The sequence below is a fragment of the Amblyomma americanum genome, chromosome 6 (genome assembly GCF_052857255.1).
Source record: "Amblyomma americanum isolate KBUSLIRL-KWMA chromosome 6, ASM5285725v1, whole genome shotgun sequence".
NCBI classification, from domain to species: domain Eukaryota; kingdom Metazoa; phylum Arthropoda; class Arachnida; order Ixodida; family Ixodidae; genus Amblyomma; species Amblyomma americanum.
The window spans coordinates 59,818,112-59,838,502 of record NC_135502.1 but is presented as its reverse complement, the minus strand read 5'-3'; the positions used below and the strand labels follow the sequence as shown (position 1 = coordinate 59,838,502).

Here is a 20,391-nt window from a genome sequence, read left to right as displayed (position 1 = left end):
AAAATAATTTTCATTCCTCACTTTTTTTTCTTTTTAAGTTGTTATACTCCTTGCAATTAGAGCTATGTTTTTTGTTATATATATACATATATTCTCTTTTTCCAAGCTGTTGACAAGTGTTGCATTTCTTATGGTATTAGTTTTGAACCTGTCTCTTCTTCCCCTATCCTTTTTATACTCTCACTATGTCAAAAGGGCAATTTGAAGGCGCATTGCTACTGGGTACTGTTTCAGTTTGCTGGTTAGGTGCTCAATCATACTCTCTACATGCCATAAGTTACACCTTGAAAGAAATACAGTTGCTTTGCCTCTCATACCCTATCACTTGCTTCTGCAGCAGTTGCCAACGGCACCTAGCCCAGTAATTTTATTATGCTGCTGTTTTACTATTTAGCTGGACAAGTGCAGTTCCTGGGCTGAGATCGTTGAGTAGCTCAAACAATGGTAGCACTGCTTTGCTTCTTCCACAGTTATCACCAGTGCAGTTGGCCAAGTCCAGTGGCCGTATCCTGCTCAACTACGGCGAGCACCTTGAACTGTGGCAGCTGGGCTCCACCGTTGAAAAGGATGGGCCCTGTGGTGTCCCACTTCATCTAGCCACTCGCCCTGTACAGCTTGCCTGCATCAAAGCACGGGCTGGGGCCAGCTATCACACCGCGGCCTTGACACACGACTGCCGCTGGTTGGCATGCTCGGACACGGACAAAGCCACGCTCTATCGTGTTGACATGGTTAGTGCACGGCTGAATGCACATCTTGCTTCTAGGGAAGGAAAAAGGCCAACGCATTGCAAGGGTTGTAAAGGGCTGTTTCATTTGTGTAGCCACTGTATACAATGACTAGGCTGCATGCAAAGATGTGCAGAGGGTGCGTCGGCCATGCTGTCCAGCACAGCAGGATGGTGTTGTAGATTCTTGAATTGGTTCAAATCATTGTGTTGAATAATGGAGAGGAAATGAGACCAGTGCACTGGTTTTCTTTTCTTTTCCTTTTTGCCTCTTGTAGTGCTGACTTTTACCACGAGGCACTGGGAATTTGTAAGGTACCATATGTGCTGACATTTAAGGCATGTTCATATTTAAAATAGAACGTAGTTCATAAAGTTTGTGAGCATGTATAAAAAAGGCACAAGGGCACAGCTTTATCAGTGGCAACCCATGCAACAGTGACTGGCAAACTTTTCTAGCTTGTTTTATTGACAGTGCCTGGCTCTTGCTTACCAGTAGTGCTGAATGGAAAAAAATTGCACTTCTAGTGTTCTCAATTGCCAGTTGTTTGAGAGCCTTCATTGTTGATGTTGCTGATTTTAAATTCTCTCAAAGCGTGTGTTGACCACACAAGCACTCCGCTTTTGCACTGGCCGTACGCCAGACATATTTCTTCTGTGTCTTGTTTATACATGTCACACCACAGGAAAACAGGGCTGTTTGGCTCACACGAGGCTGCCACCATTGAACAAGTGCGATTTTACCTTGGCTGATCCCAGAAGCAGTCCTACATAGCACCGCCATGTTTGATCAATTGAGGTCATGAAAATCGTCAGTACAGTGTAATCCACTTTTAACCATACCACATATAACGATCAAATTCTTTAGATTTATCAATTTTTCCATAGCCCCTATGTAAAAATAAACAATACACAATGATAGACTTATCGGGGAAATAATGGATACTGCGATAGAGTTTTGGCCACCCGGAAGCTGTTTACGACCAAAATTTGTCTTTAAGTTTGATGAAAAATAAAATACTTTGAAACGAAGGACGCTAAAACTCCACAAACGGACTGGAATGGTTTAAATCCGTGGGAGAGCGTTGCTTACGGCCTTGGGAAACCAAGTGCTATCGTCGTTACTATCACAGGAGGAAGGAGCTTGCTTCGCGGCCGCTGCCCAAAGCTGTCCCACACAAACGTAGTTTCCGCCTGTTTGGGCATTCGTTAACTGGGTAAAAATGACGCCAACTAAGTGCAAGCCTGAACTCCTTTCCCCCACTTTTGTCATTGAGACGGTTGAGAATTTACTTTTTTTCTTTAAGCGCTAGCTTTTCTTGGCGCCTTCTCCTGTTCCGCGCTGTCCGCAGCACAGACCTTGGCAGTGCACCAAGATGCTATGTGCGTATAACATCCGAATGTGTTTATCTTTCGATGGAAGCGCCAGAGGGGGTGGCGGTGGCGCTAAGACGTTGTGCGTCCTTGACAGGAGCGCTGGTGGCGGCGGCTACATGCACGGGGTAATACCTACATGCATGGGAGAATACGTGGGCGTGTTCTTGCTTTTTTTTTTTGCCGGTCCAGATATAACGATAATTGGTGATAACAATTGTTGTTTTTTTTTTCAATATCATTATAAGTGGACAACACTGTATGCGGGCCCGTATTATATGCAGGTTTTTATGGCAAGTGTGTACAATTTTCTAGGAGTAGTGTTCAACTTCTGCTTGGAATACAATAATTAAGCAATCATGGCAGCATAAGCCTACATACACGCATGCCCTATTATTAACATGTTCACTGCGGTGGTGATTTTCAGAGCCCTAATCCATATGTGGCGTTGCCCACCGATGGGCCACCTTTAATTTTCTTTGGTGCATTGCAACAATGCAAAGCTACAATGCACAGGGAACCACCAATAAATTGGAACAGCGACGTGGCATGTGTACTTTTCGCAGGCTGTTCGATAAATCAGAGCTGGCACACAGATTCACCGCACAACTCGGTATATTCGTTGGCGCACAGCATGAATGCACGACATGACCCACTCGTGACTCACGACGCAGTGAACATGTTAAAAGGAAAGGTTGTATTTCGGTTGCTGGCTTGAAAAACTATAGTGAACTAGAATGTGGTCTAGTGGTGTGAACAGAAGGGCATTTGGCTATTTTGGTTCACCTAAGGGCATTGGTGGCTGTTCGTAGCAGTGCCATTTCCTGTTGTAGGTCCGGTGGAGGGCTGGTTGTAAGGGGTGGAAAGGTGTAGCAGCTCACTCGTGTTGGACAAGCGAAGCGAACCTGTTACATGAGCGAAAAGGTGAACGAGAGGGTCAATGGGGCGAAAGGGGCCACTCAATTTGAACGCAAGCACAAGTGCATGTCCACAAAGGCTTGTGGCGGCTGCGCATGCAGCGTGTTGTACCGACGCGTCCGATTTCAATTGTTGGGTTCTATACATCTGTGTGTAATAAATTCATAAGGTGACATTTTTGCTCTCCTGAAGCACCATGTAAAGCACAAGGTTTAAAACTCATGTAAAGCACAAGATATAAAAGTCTCGTAAAGCACAAGTAAAGCCTGATGCTCTTGCATTCCGTCCCCTTGGTATGAAACTGGGGACTCTGCAAAAAATAGCAAGGTTTTCAGAAGTGCTAGGCCTTGTCCATTTTCATTGCCATGAAGTTCCAAGGATATCCCTTGAACAAAGGATTCTTTCATATGCTCTGCCTTAGGGTGCCAATTGGCTTACGGTCGACTGCTGAATTGGCACACAGAAGAGTATGTGGCGGGTGCAGCACTGGTATAGGGCTCCATCTAGGGCCGTGCTTGGCTGTGTTCAGCAAATGTCTGCTTACTAAAGTACACAAGATACAAGGCCTGTAACAGCTATTGCATGCAGAATGCGTTTATTGGGCCAGCAGTTGTTGAAGTTCAATTCTAGCAGCCACCAGAGAATTAGAATTTAAGATGCTCTTTGCAGTTGGCAATTCAAAAAGTATGTTTAATAATACCATGCAGCCTAGCTGCACCTGCGTATATATGTGGGTAAGAAAACCACTGCCTCACATTACTAAAATAAGTACACAGAGCTGCCCGTACTTTTTCAGGTATAACTGCCAAAGCAGCTAGAAAAGGTTGCAGTGCACCACCTTGTGGCATCAGTGCTGACAAATGTGCATTGGCATCGCACTTTGCGCCACTGGATCATATTCTAGTTTACTATGCTCGCTACACTGAAAAACATTTTTGGGTTGCCCAGGCGCTGATTTGCCGTCCCATAAACCACTGGTTGCTACTCTTGTGCCGTGTTGTGTGTGCATGTGAGTGTGTGCACGCGTTGTTTCATGTCTTTCTCAAGTCAGAAATTCACATTGTTTTGATGTTGGTCTGTCCACAGAAGGCAGATGGGATTACGCCTGTGTTCACAAAGGTGTCCCCATTTATGGAACATCTGGGTCCCGCCAGACAGCTGCTGTTCAGTCCTGATGGAAACCACCTTGTGGCATTGGGTCACCATGGGGCCATCCATGTGTTCAGCATGCCGCCTTCACACCTGCACACAATTCCACCTGCACAAGGCAAGTTCATTTATTTGCAGTTGCTTATTTATTGATGCAGCTTATTTATTAGTGGGGGTGTGTGAAAATCAATTTTTTGTTTTTGAAGCGAATCCTTATACAGTAGCCAACTGATTTTTCGGACTCCAGTAACTGGCATGATTTTTCGGACTCCAGTAACTGGCATGCTGTTTCGGACTTTATTGAGGAACTGTCCCATGTCTCATAGGAACATGTACGTATTCTTAGCAGTATTTCGGACTATGTAGTGTCCAAAAATTTGATTGTGTGAACTAAAATAAATGCCAGCAATACTGTGAAAATCCTTTTTTCTTTTTTCTCTGAAAGTTTTTTATTCTTCCGACTCAATTATATGCAAACGGGCATCGATATTACAACTGACCAGCTCTTTCCTGCCGTGGAAAGTGTCATCATGGATATAGTAAGTGGAGTCGGTCAGACAGGCTGACTTGGATAGGCATGGCTATTTGTTCAACATGGTTGCTAACTCACGTTAATGCCATGTTCTTTGTTGTCATTGAAGTCATCGAGGTGCCGTGCAAAGTACCGCAGACACCTGGCAGGGACAGATCTGACAGCAACAGCCACACTTCCGCCTGTTCGAGTCTGTTGCTGCGAGCATGCGCTGACCGGCTTTGGCGTGTGCGCCCGAGCGCAGGCACATGGTGTGGGGTCGGGGCTTTGGATGCGCGCATGCCACGGTGACATCCCGGTGCAGGTACACTGAACCAAAACCACACGCAGCAAGAGTTCTAGAAACGTAATTCGCTCATGAAAGATACTTTTGAGGTTCCAAATACTAAACATTCGGATCGAATTGTATATTGAATACTGTACCATTCAACCAAATGTTCGAAAGGATTTAATATTCTCACAGGCCTGTTTGTCATGAATTACGAGCATTAAAAAAGGTTTAAGATCGCCGGTCGACCGGAAGTTGGAAGTGAGAAATATAAATATTTGGGTGTAACACTTGACAAAAAGTTAGAATGGTCGGCACACATTACTAATATTTCTACAGCTGCATCACGAAAGCTATGTGTTTTACGAAGAAAGCTAAAAACTGCCCCAGCACACATAAAAAAATTGGCTTACGAAACTTGTGTGTGGTCTTTACTTGAATATGCTTCAGTAGTGTGGGACCCATACACGAAAAAAGACATGATGATCCTTGAAAAAGTCAATAAGAAAGCGGTTAGGTTTATATATGGAAAATACAAAAGGGAAGACTCTCCCTCGCAGTTAATGATCTCAAATAACATTCATACACTAGAAACCCGCAGAAAGATTAATAGATTGATATTCTTGTTTAATAGTTTAATAGGAAAAAATAAACTCAAGCTTCCAGAGAGAGTGCATTAAGCGTCCTCTTGTGAGAAGGACTCGGAGCATTCATGAACATTCACTTGCTCCCCTTTTCGCCAAAACTAACAGTTTTAAATACAGTTTTTTCCCTAAAACAGTGCAAGACTGGAATTCGTTACCGGCATCTCTTTTTTCCTCACAAAATTTTTCTGATGCGTTACATCGTCTACTTACCTGCTAATGTTGTTTATATGTATGTTTTGTATCCGTGTGCTGCTGATATTGTATAATTTTATTCTTTTGGTAATGTAACAATGTAAGTTCATTCCTGCTTGGGCCAAGCAGTGGCCTGCAGTATTCTGAAATAAATAATAAATAAATAAAAGGCTCCTTTAAATTAGCCCAACTTATCTGATAATTTTTATACAGTGTTTTCAGCCTTGTGCACTGAAAAATGTACGTTCTCTAGAGGCATTTTTGTGTAGAGATTACGTCTAACTTAATTTTGATGTAAACTATTTGAGGTGCAAGAATTGGGGAATATTGGACTTCACCCGAAAACAAGCCCGGAGAATGAACTGGCACAATGTTCATTTGGCGGCTGTATATTACATACTGCTGAAGCAAGCCCATTTCTTGGACACAAGCAGTTGCATAATCCTCCTCCTAGGTCATGTTCAGTAATGGTTCAAGCATTCCTCGACACATGTTTTGACTGATAACTACCATTTCAAATGAGTAACATGTATTTATGCATAAAAATGAATTGTTAATGTTATGGAAAGCTGGTTTTTGGTGTCATGAAATTGGTGCGTTCAGGTGGTATGAATGGCATTCCTTTAGTGCACTCATTTTTCTTTTTATAGTACATCTATGTGGTAACATCACCATTATGCTACGGTGTGCAATTACACTTTATTTTTTTATGCAGCGTATTAAATTAAGCTTATAGGATCATGATACCACGTGTTTAAGAGAGTGTATGGGCCACAGCAAACTCTGTAAAGACTTCTAGCTTGCATATTTATTTAAAAGGACGTTGACATTTCCTAATGCATAGTTTCTGTTTGCAGGTAGCACAGCACATGCTTACATGGCATGTCTGTCATCCAAGGGGCACCTTGCAATTGCAGACAATGAGAGCAGCATTGTGGTTTATGACCTGAAGACTTCCGAGGTATGTGAGCAGTTCTTACTTTTTATCAGTGAATGCATACGGTTTACTCACAAACTTGTTCTGAATGGGGCACTGAATGTTCTTTGGAAGCCAGCTGGAAAACCATTGCCTTGAACAATTGCTACATAGTGAACAGTAAGCAGATTTGCAGCTTTGCACCTTAGCGTTGACGTCACTTGCAGTGTTGAGAATGCTGCACCGTTTGTGCCAACCTGCGCCATTACATTAAACTTGCTACATGCTGCTACAAATTGGTGGTTTGTGGTGAAATTGCGACAAGGCCATGCCAAAATACTTGTCTTCTGGGTAGCAGTGAATGGTACAATATTTGCGCCCCACACGCCCCTCTTCGCATGTCTGTGGTGCAGGGGCATGACTGTGGTTCCTTCTCTCGATGTGTGACAAGAAAGGTGGCGGACGAAGTCCAACCGCATCGCATTTTGCTTTCCAGCTCTTTACTGCCTACTGTTAGTGCATGGTGTGCATATGTTCTGCACATCAGTTTTGGTGGCGCTGTCAACACTGTCCCAAACCAAGAAGGTGAATGCACATGGAAAGAAAAAATTTCCTTTGAGGTTCTCAAGTAGCACAAAATTTAAGTCCTGCTTGATTGTGCGGGGCTTTTATGAAGCACCATCATGTATCACGTAAGTTCAATTAAGACCACGAGAAAGGGTTTGGACGCGCCCCAACTAATAGCCCGATTCCACGGAACTCATTTGCACTCACTGTAACAGTGCCATCAACATCCGAGCTTAACACTATACGAAGGTCACAACATGCAATATATGCTAACCTAACCTAACCTAACCTAGCCTAGCCTAGCCTAGCCTAGCCTAACCTAACCTAACCTAACCTAGCCTAGCCTAGCCTAACCTAACCTAACCTAACCTAACCTAACCTAACCTAACCTAACCTAACCTAACCTAACCTAACCTAACCTAACCTAACCTAACCTAACCTAACCTAACCTAACCTAACCTAACCTAACCTAACCTAACCTAACCTAACCTAACCTAACCTAACCTAACCTAACCTAACCTAACCTAACCTAACCTAACCTAACCTAACCTAACCTAACCTAACCTAACCTAACCTAACCTAACCTAACCTAACCTAACCTAACCTAACCTAACCTAACCTAACCTAACCTAACCTAACCTAACCTAACCTAACCTAACCTAACCTAACCTAACCTAACCTAACCTAACCTAACCTAACCTAACCTAACCTAACCTAACCTAACCTAACCTAACCTAACCTAACCTAACCTAACCTAACCTAACCTAACCTAACCTAACCTAACCTAACCTAACCTAACCTAACCTAACCTAACCTAACCTAACCTAACCTAACCTAACCTAACCTAACCTAACCTAACCTAACCTAACCTAACCTAACCTAACCTAACCTAACCTAACCTAACCTAACCTAACCTAACCTAACCTAACCTAACCTAACCTAACCTAACCTAACCTAACCTAACCTAACCTAACCTAACCTAACCTAACCTAACCTAACCTAACCTAACCTAACCTAACCTAACCTAACCTAACCTAACCTAACCTAACCTAACCTAACCTAACCTAACCTAACCTAACCTAACCTAACCTAACCTAACCTAACCTAACCTAACCTAACCTAACCTAACCTAACCTAACCTAACCTAACCTAACCTAACCTAACCTAACCTAACCTAACCTAACCTAACCTAACCTAACCTAACCTAACCTAACCTAACCTAACCTAACCTAACCTAACCTAACCTAACCTAACCTAACCTAACCTAACCTAACCTAACCTAACCTAACCTAACCTAACCTAACCTAACCTAACCTAACCTAACCTAACCTAACCTAACCTAACCTAACCTAACCTAACCTAACCTAACCTAACCTAACCTAACCTAACCTAACCTAACCTAACCTAACCTAACCTAACCTAACCTAACCTAACCTAACCTAACCTAACCTAACCTAACCTAACCTAACCTTGTCGAAGCACTGCAGCTTGCATCTGAAATCAACCGTTGAAGGCGACTGTTGTATTTACTTGTATATTGCCGCCTATACGTAGACTCCCCCCATCTCGCACCCCTGGCTGGCTTTAAAAAAAAAATGGCTCCAAATGTAAGGTGCATACCCCCTCCCGCCCCGGCCACGTTATGTAGTTCCCGCGGGATGGCATGACGGCATATGCACATTTCAGAGCAGTTAACGTGCAACTGTACAATCGCGAAGCCAGCAGTAGTAGGCAAAGGCAAAGGAAAAAATGGCACCGATATCACATCACCTTTGCAAGCGACCTTTCTCTTCATGCCCATTGCCAGACGACAGTTCTTAAGTCTGATAGGCATGGAGCTGCTTGCACATGGTTTGTCTGATGGAGGAGGGCAGCAGCAGGGTAGAGGGCTGCTTTTGCTCCCTCTCTATCAACCAGCCCTGTGGAGCGGCACAACGAGGCACAGATGCTAGGAACCAGCACTTGTTGGTGCTCATCGATTGCATGCGCTCAAAGTTTGATGCAGCAGAACCCGGCTGTTGCATTTCTCACGGGAGTGCGGAGAAATAACGTACCAGCTGGCAGAGGCGTGTGGAGGGTTCATTAGATTAGGGCAAAATTTCCCCCCCCCCCCCCCAACCCTCTCTCACCGAGGCTCCTAAGGTCAAAATGAAGCACAAACATGAGCAATGGTTAAAAAAAAATTATTTCAATATGATGGAATTGCAACCTATACAAAATAATATTTACCAGTAGTTTTTACTTTTGTAACATCGACAGACGAAGGCAGTCCCCGCGCCGCTTCCAAGGAATTTATATTCTCTCTAAACTACAGAAAATATGACACATCTGTAAGAACCTGAAAAGATTGTCTCAAAGCGACCCTGTAAGCAAACATCTTCGAATGCAACATCACGGGTCCTCGGCCGCCAGTATCATTAAAAAGCTTGCATGGCCATAAAACTGCACTATAAACAATGACGGGACAGGTCCGACTGAGTAAAGGTATAGGGCAGTCTTGGCGGCCCCCTCAGATGATTGGGAGGAGGGAGGCACCCCTTGCCGCCCCTGTGCACAGACCTATGCCGGCCAGGAAACAGTGGTAGGGAAGTGTGCATGAAAAAAAAATATATATATTTATATATGCCATTGCCTTTTCTTTTCTTTACTTCTGCTAAAGGAAATCGTGCTTTTCTAGAACTTGCAAGGCTTTTTGGTTTTCATGATCGTTCGCGGACGCAGAATCTCCAGAATGCCTCGCGATGGCTCTGTCTACATGAGCAGCTGTTAATGGAAGGGAGGCAGCAGTGAGTAGGGCGGGCGCATGGAGCAAGCAAAGCTTGGGTGCTTGTGCATAATTCTGAGCTGTTCTCGTGGTGCAGTGGCCGTTTTAATTTTCGTCTGTGGAAACCAAGAAATTTCGTTTTTAAGCTGCAGGTGACAGGGAAAGCATGGATGACAGAAGCAGGCCACGGAGCCAACCCACGCAACTTCACCTCGTTTCCCGAGGCTTAGTTTCGTTTTCGTGGTTTCAGCCGTTGACGCTGGTGCAGTGACTGCATTGGAGCTGCACCAACAGCTGCGCACCGCCCGTGAGCACACTCGGCGTCAGTGTGGGCGTTGGAAGCCACCAAACACGGTGGCGGCCAAGCGCCAATAGAGTGTAGAGTTCCGCTTCGGCCGATTTGGTGTTGCCATAAATTTTAGAAATGGAACTGTTGAATGTGGAACGAAAACGATTTTTGTTAATTTCTCTTTGTCAGAATGTCAATTAGCATTCCTGGCACAAAGTCTGAGCAGCTCCTTACCTAGTGCTTGCATAATTTGGTGCACATTTGAATGAACTTCACAACACACCCGGTCCCTCGACAGGAGTAGCAAGATTAGCCGAAACCTTCATTTTTATTTTTTATCTCCCCCTTGCATCTGAGCCATGCAGGGAAGCCACCATGGCGGCTGACTATCATAGCGTTCTTGCTTTTCATGCTGTGTTCCCCAGACTCGGGCTATTGATATATAAAGTCCTTGTAGTTCTCAAATGGTTTGCCTCCTAGCGCAAAGGCTCTGTGAAGAAGCCGCTGCATTTCTCATCTTCATGTCGCGTCCCCGTGGAAGTGGTCTGCTTGTAGGTTAACGCACTTGATTCCTTTTTTTTTTTTTCATCTTTGCCCGCTCGCACCACAGCTATGCAGAGAAACCACTGTGGCAGGTGGCTGCCGTTGCATTCCAGCTCATGTAGCGTGCCTTCATATTTGGCCTACTTTTATGTTTGCACATGTGCAGTTGGTCATTGGTCATTTTAAGCATAGTGACCAAAAAATTGTGTCACCTGGGAATGTTTCCGCTAGGTTTTACTGTATATCGTCCCGTAGTTTGTCGTGTTGTTGCTTGAGGAAACGCTTGTCAGGGATGAATAGGTGCAGTCACTTTGCCTTGAAAAAGTGGCGGACGAGCGGGCTTGGTGTGTGTGTGCAGTATGTTACTGGGAAAAGGTCCAGTCTGAATTACAGTAGAAACTCAGTGATACGAATCTAACGGTGTCGCGAAAAAATTTGTATCTAAAATTTTGTATCATCCAAACGAACAAAATTCATATGCAGAAGCATAGAAAACGGATGCACGTAGATCTGTTTACGGCTGATGGGATTTATTCACGGCAGCGCGGTCACGCTACTCGTGGTGCATACCGCGCGATTAGCAATTGCTATTTCGGCAATGCTCGAGGGTGCAATCACGGCTCGTGTGTTCGTATCATCTGATGTGGCGTGGGAGAGAGTTCGGAACATCCGGAATTCCACACGCTGTGCACAATGTCCTCCGACCGGGAAATTTTACGAATTCGTATCATCGCGAAAATCGTATCAACCGTGTTCGTATCACCGAGATTCTACTGTATATGTCCTTAGCTTATGTAGGCACCGAAGTGACACATCATGAGGCAAAGTGCACTCACTGGAAATTACAATAAAATTTCCAGTCTTACGCCTATATATCAGACTGCCCAAAAATGTCACTTTATTAACATGTTCTTAATTTCTTTTCCCTGTGTTTAGATTGTTTGCAGGTTGCCACAGACTCAATATCTACCAATAGCCATGAGGTTCAACCCAGCCTCCTGCAACCTGTTGGTCATTTACAGCAATAACCAGGTTTGTAGCTATTTACAAGATCTTCTAATCTGACCACCCTGCAACCTTGAGATTCTTATGCTGTGTGGTCTCCAAATTGTTGGGCCTGTGACTGCAGCGGTGGCCCAGTGGTCTGAGCATCCGCCTCGCATGCGTGAGGTGCGGGGTTCGATCCCCAGTGCCGCCTGGTACCCACCAGTAATACAATGGGTACAAGATTTTGCCTGGTCTGGTGCTCGGCTTATATAGGGTGAAATGCTTGGGAAATGGGTCTTTGACCCCACCTTGAGTAGAAGAAAACGACTTGTGCCATGGCGCTCTTTGGCTGCAGACGCCCTTGCGCCATAAAAACCAATCGTCATCTTCATGTTGGGCCTGTGTTTCTTTTCTGAGGGTTTAAACATTCTTTTAAATGCTTTCAAGGTTTCTCTTTGTCACTGCCTTTGCCCTTCCCATACAGTTAAACGTGGATGTAATAAACCTCCATATAGCAAATTCCTCAATGTAGCGAAGTTTTTTATTTCCCCTACGCTGCCCCCATTGAACTGTGTGTATATTTGAGACCTCCATGTAACAAATGCGCAGTGGCAGTAGACCTTGATATAACGAACTCTCTAAGCCAACCGTCTGTTAGCTTGTGCTGAGTTACGAAATTTCGAAGAAAATTTTCACAACGATAAAGCACGAACTGTCGCAACAGGAACGCCACCGTTGGCAACGAGCGACCGCAGTTGACTAAACGCATCTTGCTCCAGCGCCGCCGGTGCATCTCCGTTGCTTTCACTTTTGGAACGCCATACCACGTGGCACTACAAGCATTCATGCTCAAAGGCAGCAAAAAATGATAGGGCATAGCGAAAACAAAACGGCACGAACAGTGCATACCCATTGCTGCCGCGCGGTACGTTGTTCGCATGATTCCGGCGCCGATAGCTCTTGTGCGTCAGGACTCTGGAACGGGGACGGCGGAGAGCGCCAGCTACGCAAGGTGGAGAGTCTGTCTCCTGCAGCAACAGCGGCGTACAGACAGAGAGAGGAAACATGCGGGAAGAAGCATGTGCCTCCGTAGCCGCTCTATGGCGGCAGCATGACCCCGCACGCTCTCCTCTAGCTCGACCGGTGCCCCCACCTCTCCCGCTCTCCTCACCCTACTCATAGCGGCGTTACACGAGCCGCGGCAGAGGTGGCGGCAGCTGCTGCAGCAGTCACACTATCAGCGCGATTGCGGAGCTTTTCTCCGTGTTTATGTCTTTGAGTACTGGGGTTTTCGTAAACATTTTCAAGGTGATTTCACCTACTATATTTATTTCTTATCTTGGTTTCCGTTCTGCATCGTCCTTTCGGGTCTTCTTGCAAAAACTGCATGCAACGAAGAATTCTGGACTTTTTTCAACTTCATTATATCCAGGTTTAACTGTAATGGACGTTTCATTGAGACAGGGTTCACAGATTGCCCATAATGTAATGGATGCCGAGTTCCTCTCACTTTGATAAATCGCTGTGGCAGCATCTCAAGAGCCCTGGTTTAACTTTGTTCAGTTTCTCATATTCATGAGTGCTGTTCTTTTCTTCAGTCTTCTTTTTTTCCTCCTATAACCTTAATTGCTTTGTCCCCAACTCTTGGAGCCACTTATGGTCTACAGCCACCTTTTGTTCGAATTAGCCATGTGAAATGCAATCAAAACATCCTGTAATATTCTGTGTTTTGCATTTCACACCGGTTGATACTACTTGATGCTAGAAAACAGTGAAAGAGATGCAACAAAGTTTTAAAGAGACAATTTACTGACTCTTATTGACAGTTCTTTAATTAATTAATTTTTTCGTGTTTGGTGATGGAAATTTTCTTGCTGAAATAAATGAATCACCTGGCTGTGGTGCTGAGGAATACAGCGAACAATTTAAACCTTAATTTTTTACCATATACAGCAGCCTCGCTTTCTCGTGGTAGATGCCGTTTATGAATCCTGACATTGAGGACATGAAATGTAGTCAGTGCAGTGACTCTATGCAATTCTTTGCACTGGACAAAATGCATGATGTGTCGCAAAGGCAGCGTACAATGCGAATAAGGAGCGTTACATTAGTGAGGATGCAGTGCAAGTTTTATTAAAACCACAGTTAATAGCACCATGGTGGTTTCAAAAATATTATCAATAAATAATACTGGCGACGTCTGTCGCAGATGCCAGTAGCCTCTTTTGCTGCATCGGCGTGCTGTGGCTGGCAGCACCGCTGCAAGCATGACATGGCGGCGGTTGTGCTATTTTTTTTTTATTTTTCGAAAACATTTTAAAGGATGATCAGGCAAGGTTAAAACATAAAAGTTTCTATAATTTATTGAAAGAGCGAAAAATAAGCTTCCTTATGATTAAATAAACAAAAATTAACTTTCTCCATGATGCTGACTCATAGTCATGATATGCAGTATATTATTCACTCCAGGCATCTGCCATATTAGTTGCTAAGAGAGCACAGCATGGCACTACCACTGACTCAGACCTGACCTTCTTTGCCAATTTAAGATATAAATTTCTACCCGTACCATGAGTTCAGCCCTCATTCTTGCTACCACAGGGCCAAATCCACCAGAATATGCCACTATTTTTATACTTGTTTCTGACAGTAGACTGTCCCTATAGTCACACACTAAAAATTTTATCACATGATAGCATGCAAATCACTTGCCCTGGGTAACAGTGTTCAACGGTATGTTTTGTGGGAGCTTTCATAAGCTTTTGCTTCTTCAAAGGTTTATCATTCCTCTCTTTTTGTTGTTTGCATGCATGTATTGTGGTTTGTAAACTTACGGATTTAGTTGATCGTAATTGAAGCTTTGTTTTATAAACCTTGCTTTTTTTTTGTTACATGTCTGTGTGGCGTACTTAAAATCGTAGGCAGCCATGCCTCTTTCACATTGAGCTTTGTGGAATGATCCAACCTAAAAGGTGATTTTGTAATATTGGCAGCATTGCTCATCATGTGTGACAGTGGAACTCGTAGGCTGAAACTGGTTCCTATTTTCTTTTTCACTTTGTTCTTTCATCGTTCAGGTTGTGGAATTCAGTGTGAAAAGCAAGGCATACAGCCAGTGGTGCCAAGACGTGCATAAACTGGGTGGATTGACTCTGGACACCAAAACTCCACTCAGGGGCATAAGCTTTGACTCCAGGAGGGAAGGAGTTTTCTTTGCTTACAGTGACTGTGAGCTGATTGTGGTTGACAAAGCAAAGGTAATGTGTACATGGCCATTACGCGCGTGACATAACTTTTGGTATTTGAGCAGTGGGACCATGACTAGTGAAGCCTAAATCGTGGGGGGGTGCAAATATTCGAAAATTTCAAATAAGAATCGAATATGTTTGTTGTTGAGGTTGAGGTTTATTTTCCTTCAAAAATGAAAGGGGGAACTGCGACAAAAGGCGGTAAAGCCTGACGAGGTCACAGTTCCCCAATACAGTTTATACAGCAGTGAGCAACACAGAAATAACAAATATTAACATAGTATGATGGTGAACAAAAATTACTTTTGATACAAAGACAGTGCACCATAAATCAAATCAAAGGCAGTGTATAAACATGGCATGAGGTCACTAAAGAAAGCACACACACAAACAGCATGGCACGAAAATAAGAGATGCTACGCTAAGTAAAAACTGAAATTATATTGAGTCAGTGCTGATTAGTAACCTTTTGATGTCTTTATTAAATGTGTTCTTAGGGAGATAAACATGACACTTAAAGATGGGTTATTGAGAACGACTGGAATCTGGTAATCGAGCTTTTGTTTTCCGTAATTTGTCCTTGTTTTAGAGACCAGGTTTCTGTGTTGCCGAAGGGGTTATTTAGAAGGAGGGCGGTTTGGAACAATGGAATACAAACGACTACGATAGATGTACTGTAACAGGTGAAAGATGTAAACATGGTTTGCTTTAAGTAAATTATGCTTATGGTAGAGTGGTGATGTTGGTAGGTTTTCCGGCCTACCATGGTAACCCTCTTCATATTTGTATTTGAGAAATCGTTATTCAAGAATTTCCAAATATTCAAAAGTTTTCCAACATTTGCTACTGGTCATATACCACACCGATTTTCGACCATGGCAAAGCAAAATATGTGGGCAAATCATGCGACGATCGAGTTTAAAGTGCCAGGAAAACAATACAGATGCATCCTCTTCGCTTTCTTCTCCAAAATTTATTGCATGGACCAACTGCATTCGGACGCTGCTAGGCTTGACCTCGTGGCAAATCCCTCAAGTTGGCTTTCCCACGTATGACACTGGATGTGAACAAGACGGCCGACCACTCGCTCCGAACAGACACGAGAAATTGCACTGGTTTTTCTTTCATCCTTCTATGACACGTTACAAACTTAACGCCCACACTCATGGCATTCGCTCTGTCACCTCCACAACTCTCCAAGCATGAGCTCCGCCATCTCGTTTTGGTCAACTGTGATATGCGGGAAAGTCCACCTAGGAACCTTTGCATGAGGCTGCCAAAGGGACGAGTTGAGGTGTCGCTGCAGGACAAGTGGTTGTGTAAAAATTCCGCCTATTGCATGGTGCACAGTATCCCGCTCACCTCTTAAATAAGCTGCTCCATGGCAGGCATGACGAAAACAGGACGGCTCCTATTGCTAGGCCAAAAAATAGTTTGGCCGCATAGTTCCTGTTTCTGACTTTGCTGCCAGCCAACAGTGATGGCGGCTGGCGGCCTGCGCTCTCACTGGTTGTCCAAACCCAGCTCTTTGCGCCGCCACTTTTCGGACACCGACCGGTGCATCACTGGTCATTTCTTTCTCCTTTTTAAAAGTAGTCTCGTCTTTCTGATGCCAGTGTTCATTCCCATCGCTTAGGTCTACATTGTTCTTCCAGCACACAAACTGCACACTCATCATGGGCTTTTCAGTGTTTGTGCAGTGTAACCTGCTCGTAAGGCCTCACTGCGTTTTTGCATTTTTGGCATTTTTTTTTTTTCAGGGGTGCAGGGCATTTTATAAATCAACCTTCAAATAATCCGGGTATTCCTTCTGATCCTTCGAAATCCGAATTGCTAATAAGGTTTTACTGGCACCGTGTTATTTTTAGTTACCATTCGTGTGTCATTTCATGGATTTAAGTTTGCGTGACTACATTACAGGTTGTATACTGTTATGCTGTACATCGTGTTCTTTTATGCGGTGCTTAGTCAGTTTTGTTTTAATTTCAGTTGCACAGGCCATACACTATTAAAAAGAAATTAAGGGCAACAACATTTGCCTGTATCTTTTACTGAAAAGATATTTGATGTTTGAATTGATATTCGAAGCCATTTTTTTTTTGTCATATTCGTATTCGAAAATTTCAGTATTTGCATACCCCTACTTAATAGCTGTTGCTGAATCTCTCGTTAACCAGTGATAACCGTCCTGTTAATTTTTTAAATTAGTTAGTTGCCTTAGTGAATTTGTAAAGCAAGTATTTGGCATATGTTGTTGAGCTTTAATAAACTGCCTTCTTTCTTGCTACTACATTTGTAGTCAAAAACTATTGGCTTCGCTTTGAATTTATTGGAACAGAACTGCTATTTGCTTCGTATTCACTTCAGACTGAAAATCCACTATTTTCGCCAATGCCTAATGAAACCCATGTTGTCATGGATACTATCATGCACTGCAGCAAGCAGTTCTTCAATCACCTTGCTATGGGAACAAATTGACTGAATGCAATGATAAATATTGGTTTCTGTTGTATAAAAGGTTTGATATTGTCTCCCCAGAAAGCTCATGTGCAAGTATTATTGTGGTAAAAGAAGTTAAATTTGAAAACTAAAATATAACGTTTTGTTCACTACTGTATTTGATGGACTACCCAATGTTGCCTCAAGGCACGACCCACTAACACCTTGGTAGACCTTGGTGCGAAAAATGACCATTTTATGCACAAGGTAAATGGGAGAAAATCATAAAGACTGTCGCAGCCAGTGCACATCATTTTAACTGCCTGATGTTAAATTAATGAAAAAAATGATACATACACAGATTGAGAAAAAAAATGGTTTTGACGACAGGAAATGACACAGTATCTGTCTTACATCCTGGTGGACGCCTGAAATGTGCTGTAAGAGAAGGGATAAAGGAGGGAGTGAAACAAGAAAGGAAGAAAGAGGCAACATCAATCTGTTCCCATATAGGCTGAGGGAATCCTATTCCCTCAGCCTATTAGCAGCACTGCACTATGTAATGACTTGTTATAAAATTCTGCTGAGCCTCAAGCCACTTTGGGCTAAGTGGTAATGTCAGAGCTGATGCATATTTTACAGAGTGGTACAGTGAAGAAAGTAAACATACCCCATGGAGAATGTGTTTGCATGGTTAGTGCATAGTAAACTGAAATGCGAATGGCCGGCTTCATGGGATAAGGAAGTTGCATTTCTTTTCTTTTTGTAACCGCAGGTTCTCAAGAAAGGCACCAAAAGTGACAGAGCAGTGCGAAGAAATGCAGAGTTCAAGGTATGTGTGCTCAAAGGCCATGAGTTGGGCCTTAATCTTTTTCTGGGACGGCATCAACAATTGTGCACACGACTTTTCAGAATTTTTTTTCGAAGCGTCTAGAGTTGTTTTCATGAAGTCATTTGTGCAGCTACCTTTGAAATCCCGGCCAGACAGAATAGTAGGGCCATTTCATGCCTATAAAGAAAGCATCGCTTTTCAAAAACAAGAAATCATAATGGACGTCGCAGAGTTCTACGGTGTGCCTAGGAAGTGTTCTCTGGTTCTGAGAATTTTTTACTCTCACATGGTGGAATGTATCATTAAATGACACTGTGGCTGAGTTTTAATTGTGAAACAGCTTCAGATGATAAAAAAAGGAATTATTTGAGCATAAATGTATTTTTTTTAGAAGAAGAAGAATAGGGCTCAAATTCTGTGACCATGGATGTCACTTTCCACAGCGGCGCATCTTCTCCACGCACCGCTGCGGAAAAGTGCTAACGCACTGTCAAGTCGCTGCTATGAGCGGCGGCTGTTCACTTCACCACGGTCAGCGAGCACACTCCATTTGCTCGAAATGCCGTTGAGAGCGCTGCAATATGGTAGCTGACGAGCACAGTCACGTGGTATTTTTTTCATATTGCGCGGGCTTTCTTTAGATGGCGGAAAAAAGGACCCCGTAGGAGATACAATGCTACAATAAACTAGATCGGTTGTTTCTAAACCTGCTCTACAACCTAACATAACGCTCTTGGCACTGAAATGAATACACATTTGAAAATTTGCATAATTCATTTTAGTTAACTAATTAAGCGGAATATAAAAAAATATTCTGAGGAGCGCCACATGATGGCAAACAATGTATCGTTGGTTTCAGCGGGCTGCGGTTTACCACTTTTTTTAAATCCTTGGTTCAAGTTACGTGAAACACCCTGTATATAGGCTGGCAGCCTGAATCATTCATTTTTCTGCCGCCGCAGTGGCTCAGTGGTTATGGCGCTTGGCTGCTGACCAGAAAGACGCGCGTTCGATCCCGGCCGCAACGATCGAATTTCGAAGGAGACGAAATTCTAGAGGCCCGTGTGCTGTGCCATGTCAGTGCATGTTAAAGAACCCCAGGTGTCCCAAATTTCCGGAGCCTTCCACAACAGCGTCCCTCATAGCCTGAGTCGCTTATGTTAAACCCCCATAAACCATTCTTATTTCTGAATTAACAGGAGTTGAATTAACGAAGGCTTACTGTATACTTTTCCCATACACTAGTGGGCAGGCAGCGCTGCCAAAGCTAGCACGCCTGTTCGCGCAGTCTAAGTCCGTGCCCAAAAAGGAGTTCACCATACAACTAAAGTGAACACGTTAGTTTCGTTGCAACAAACATTAAGTGCCATGGCTAGCACCTTCTGGACATTGTTTTACTTTTTTCCATACTTTCGTGCTACAACTCATCGGGACTTCAAGAGCAAGAATTACATGTGGCGATATGATACGAGGTTGGTAGGGCAAATCGCTCTTGCTGAATCCGTGCCCAAAAAATAGTTCACGCTCACTGAAAATTATAACCTGATGGCCACAACACTGAGTGCCTCACAGCTTTGATGGTGATTTTCAGTGCTACCACTTTGTTTTATACCGCTCTTTGTTTTCGTCCGAACGCTCTCTGAAGAAGAATGAATACTAATACATGGCGGAGTAATACGTTTTCACGGATGCACTACTTCTGCAGCCTCCGCGGCGTTGCCTGCTATGTATGAAATAGAGTATCATGTCTTGCATCATGACTTGCATGGGCAGCTTAATGTAAAATCAGCAGCACAGTAATGTTTACAATGGTGCTTAAGGCTTTTATTTCTCTTTGCTCATTATTTCTATTTCTTATTTCCAGTGGCTGGTGATGTTTGACCAAGTACAAGATGACATGATAGTTGTAGAGGTTCCACCATCGCACATCCTACAGCTACAACCACCTCTATGGAAGAAGAAATATGGCACTTAAACAACATGAAAGTCATTTGTCATA

General features: G+C 43.5%; 1 protein-coding gene across 1 annotated transcript in view; it reads left to right on the top strand.

The window, feature by feature from the left end:
* Positions 1-20,391, top strand: part of l(3)72Dn (UTP4 small subunit processome component l(3)72Dn) — a 43,897-nt gene extending 23,506 nt beyond the window's left edge. Inside the window, exons 11-17 of the mRNA XM_077627109.1 lie at positions 471-731; positions 4,106-4,286; positions 6,665-6,768; positions 11,823-11,918; positions 14,951-15,130; positions 18,336-18,392; positions 20,257-20,391. Coding sequence (XP_077483235.1) covers positions 471-731; positions 4,106-4,286; positions 6,665-6,768; positions 11,823-11,918; positions 14,951-15,130; positions 18,336-18,392; positions 20,257-20,367 — 990 coding nt within the window. The 3' untranslated portion in view covers positions 20,368-20,391. The remainder of the gene's footprint in view (positions 1-470; positions 732-4,105; positions 4,287-6,664; positions 6,769-11,822; positions 11,919-14,950; positions 15,131-18,335; positions 18,393-20,256) is intronic.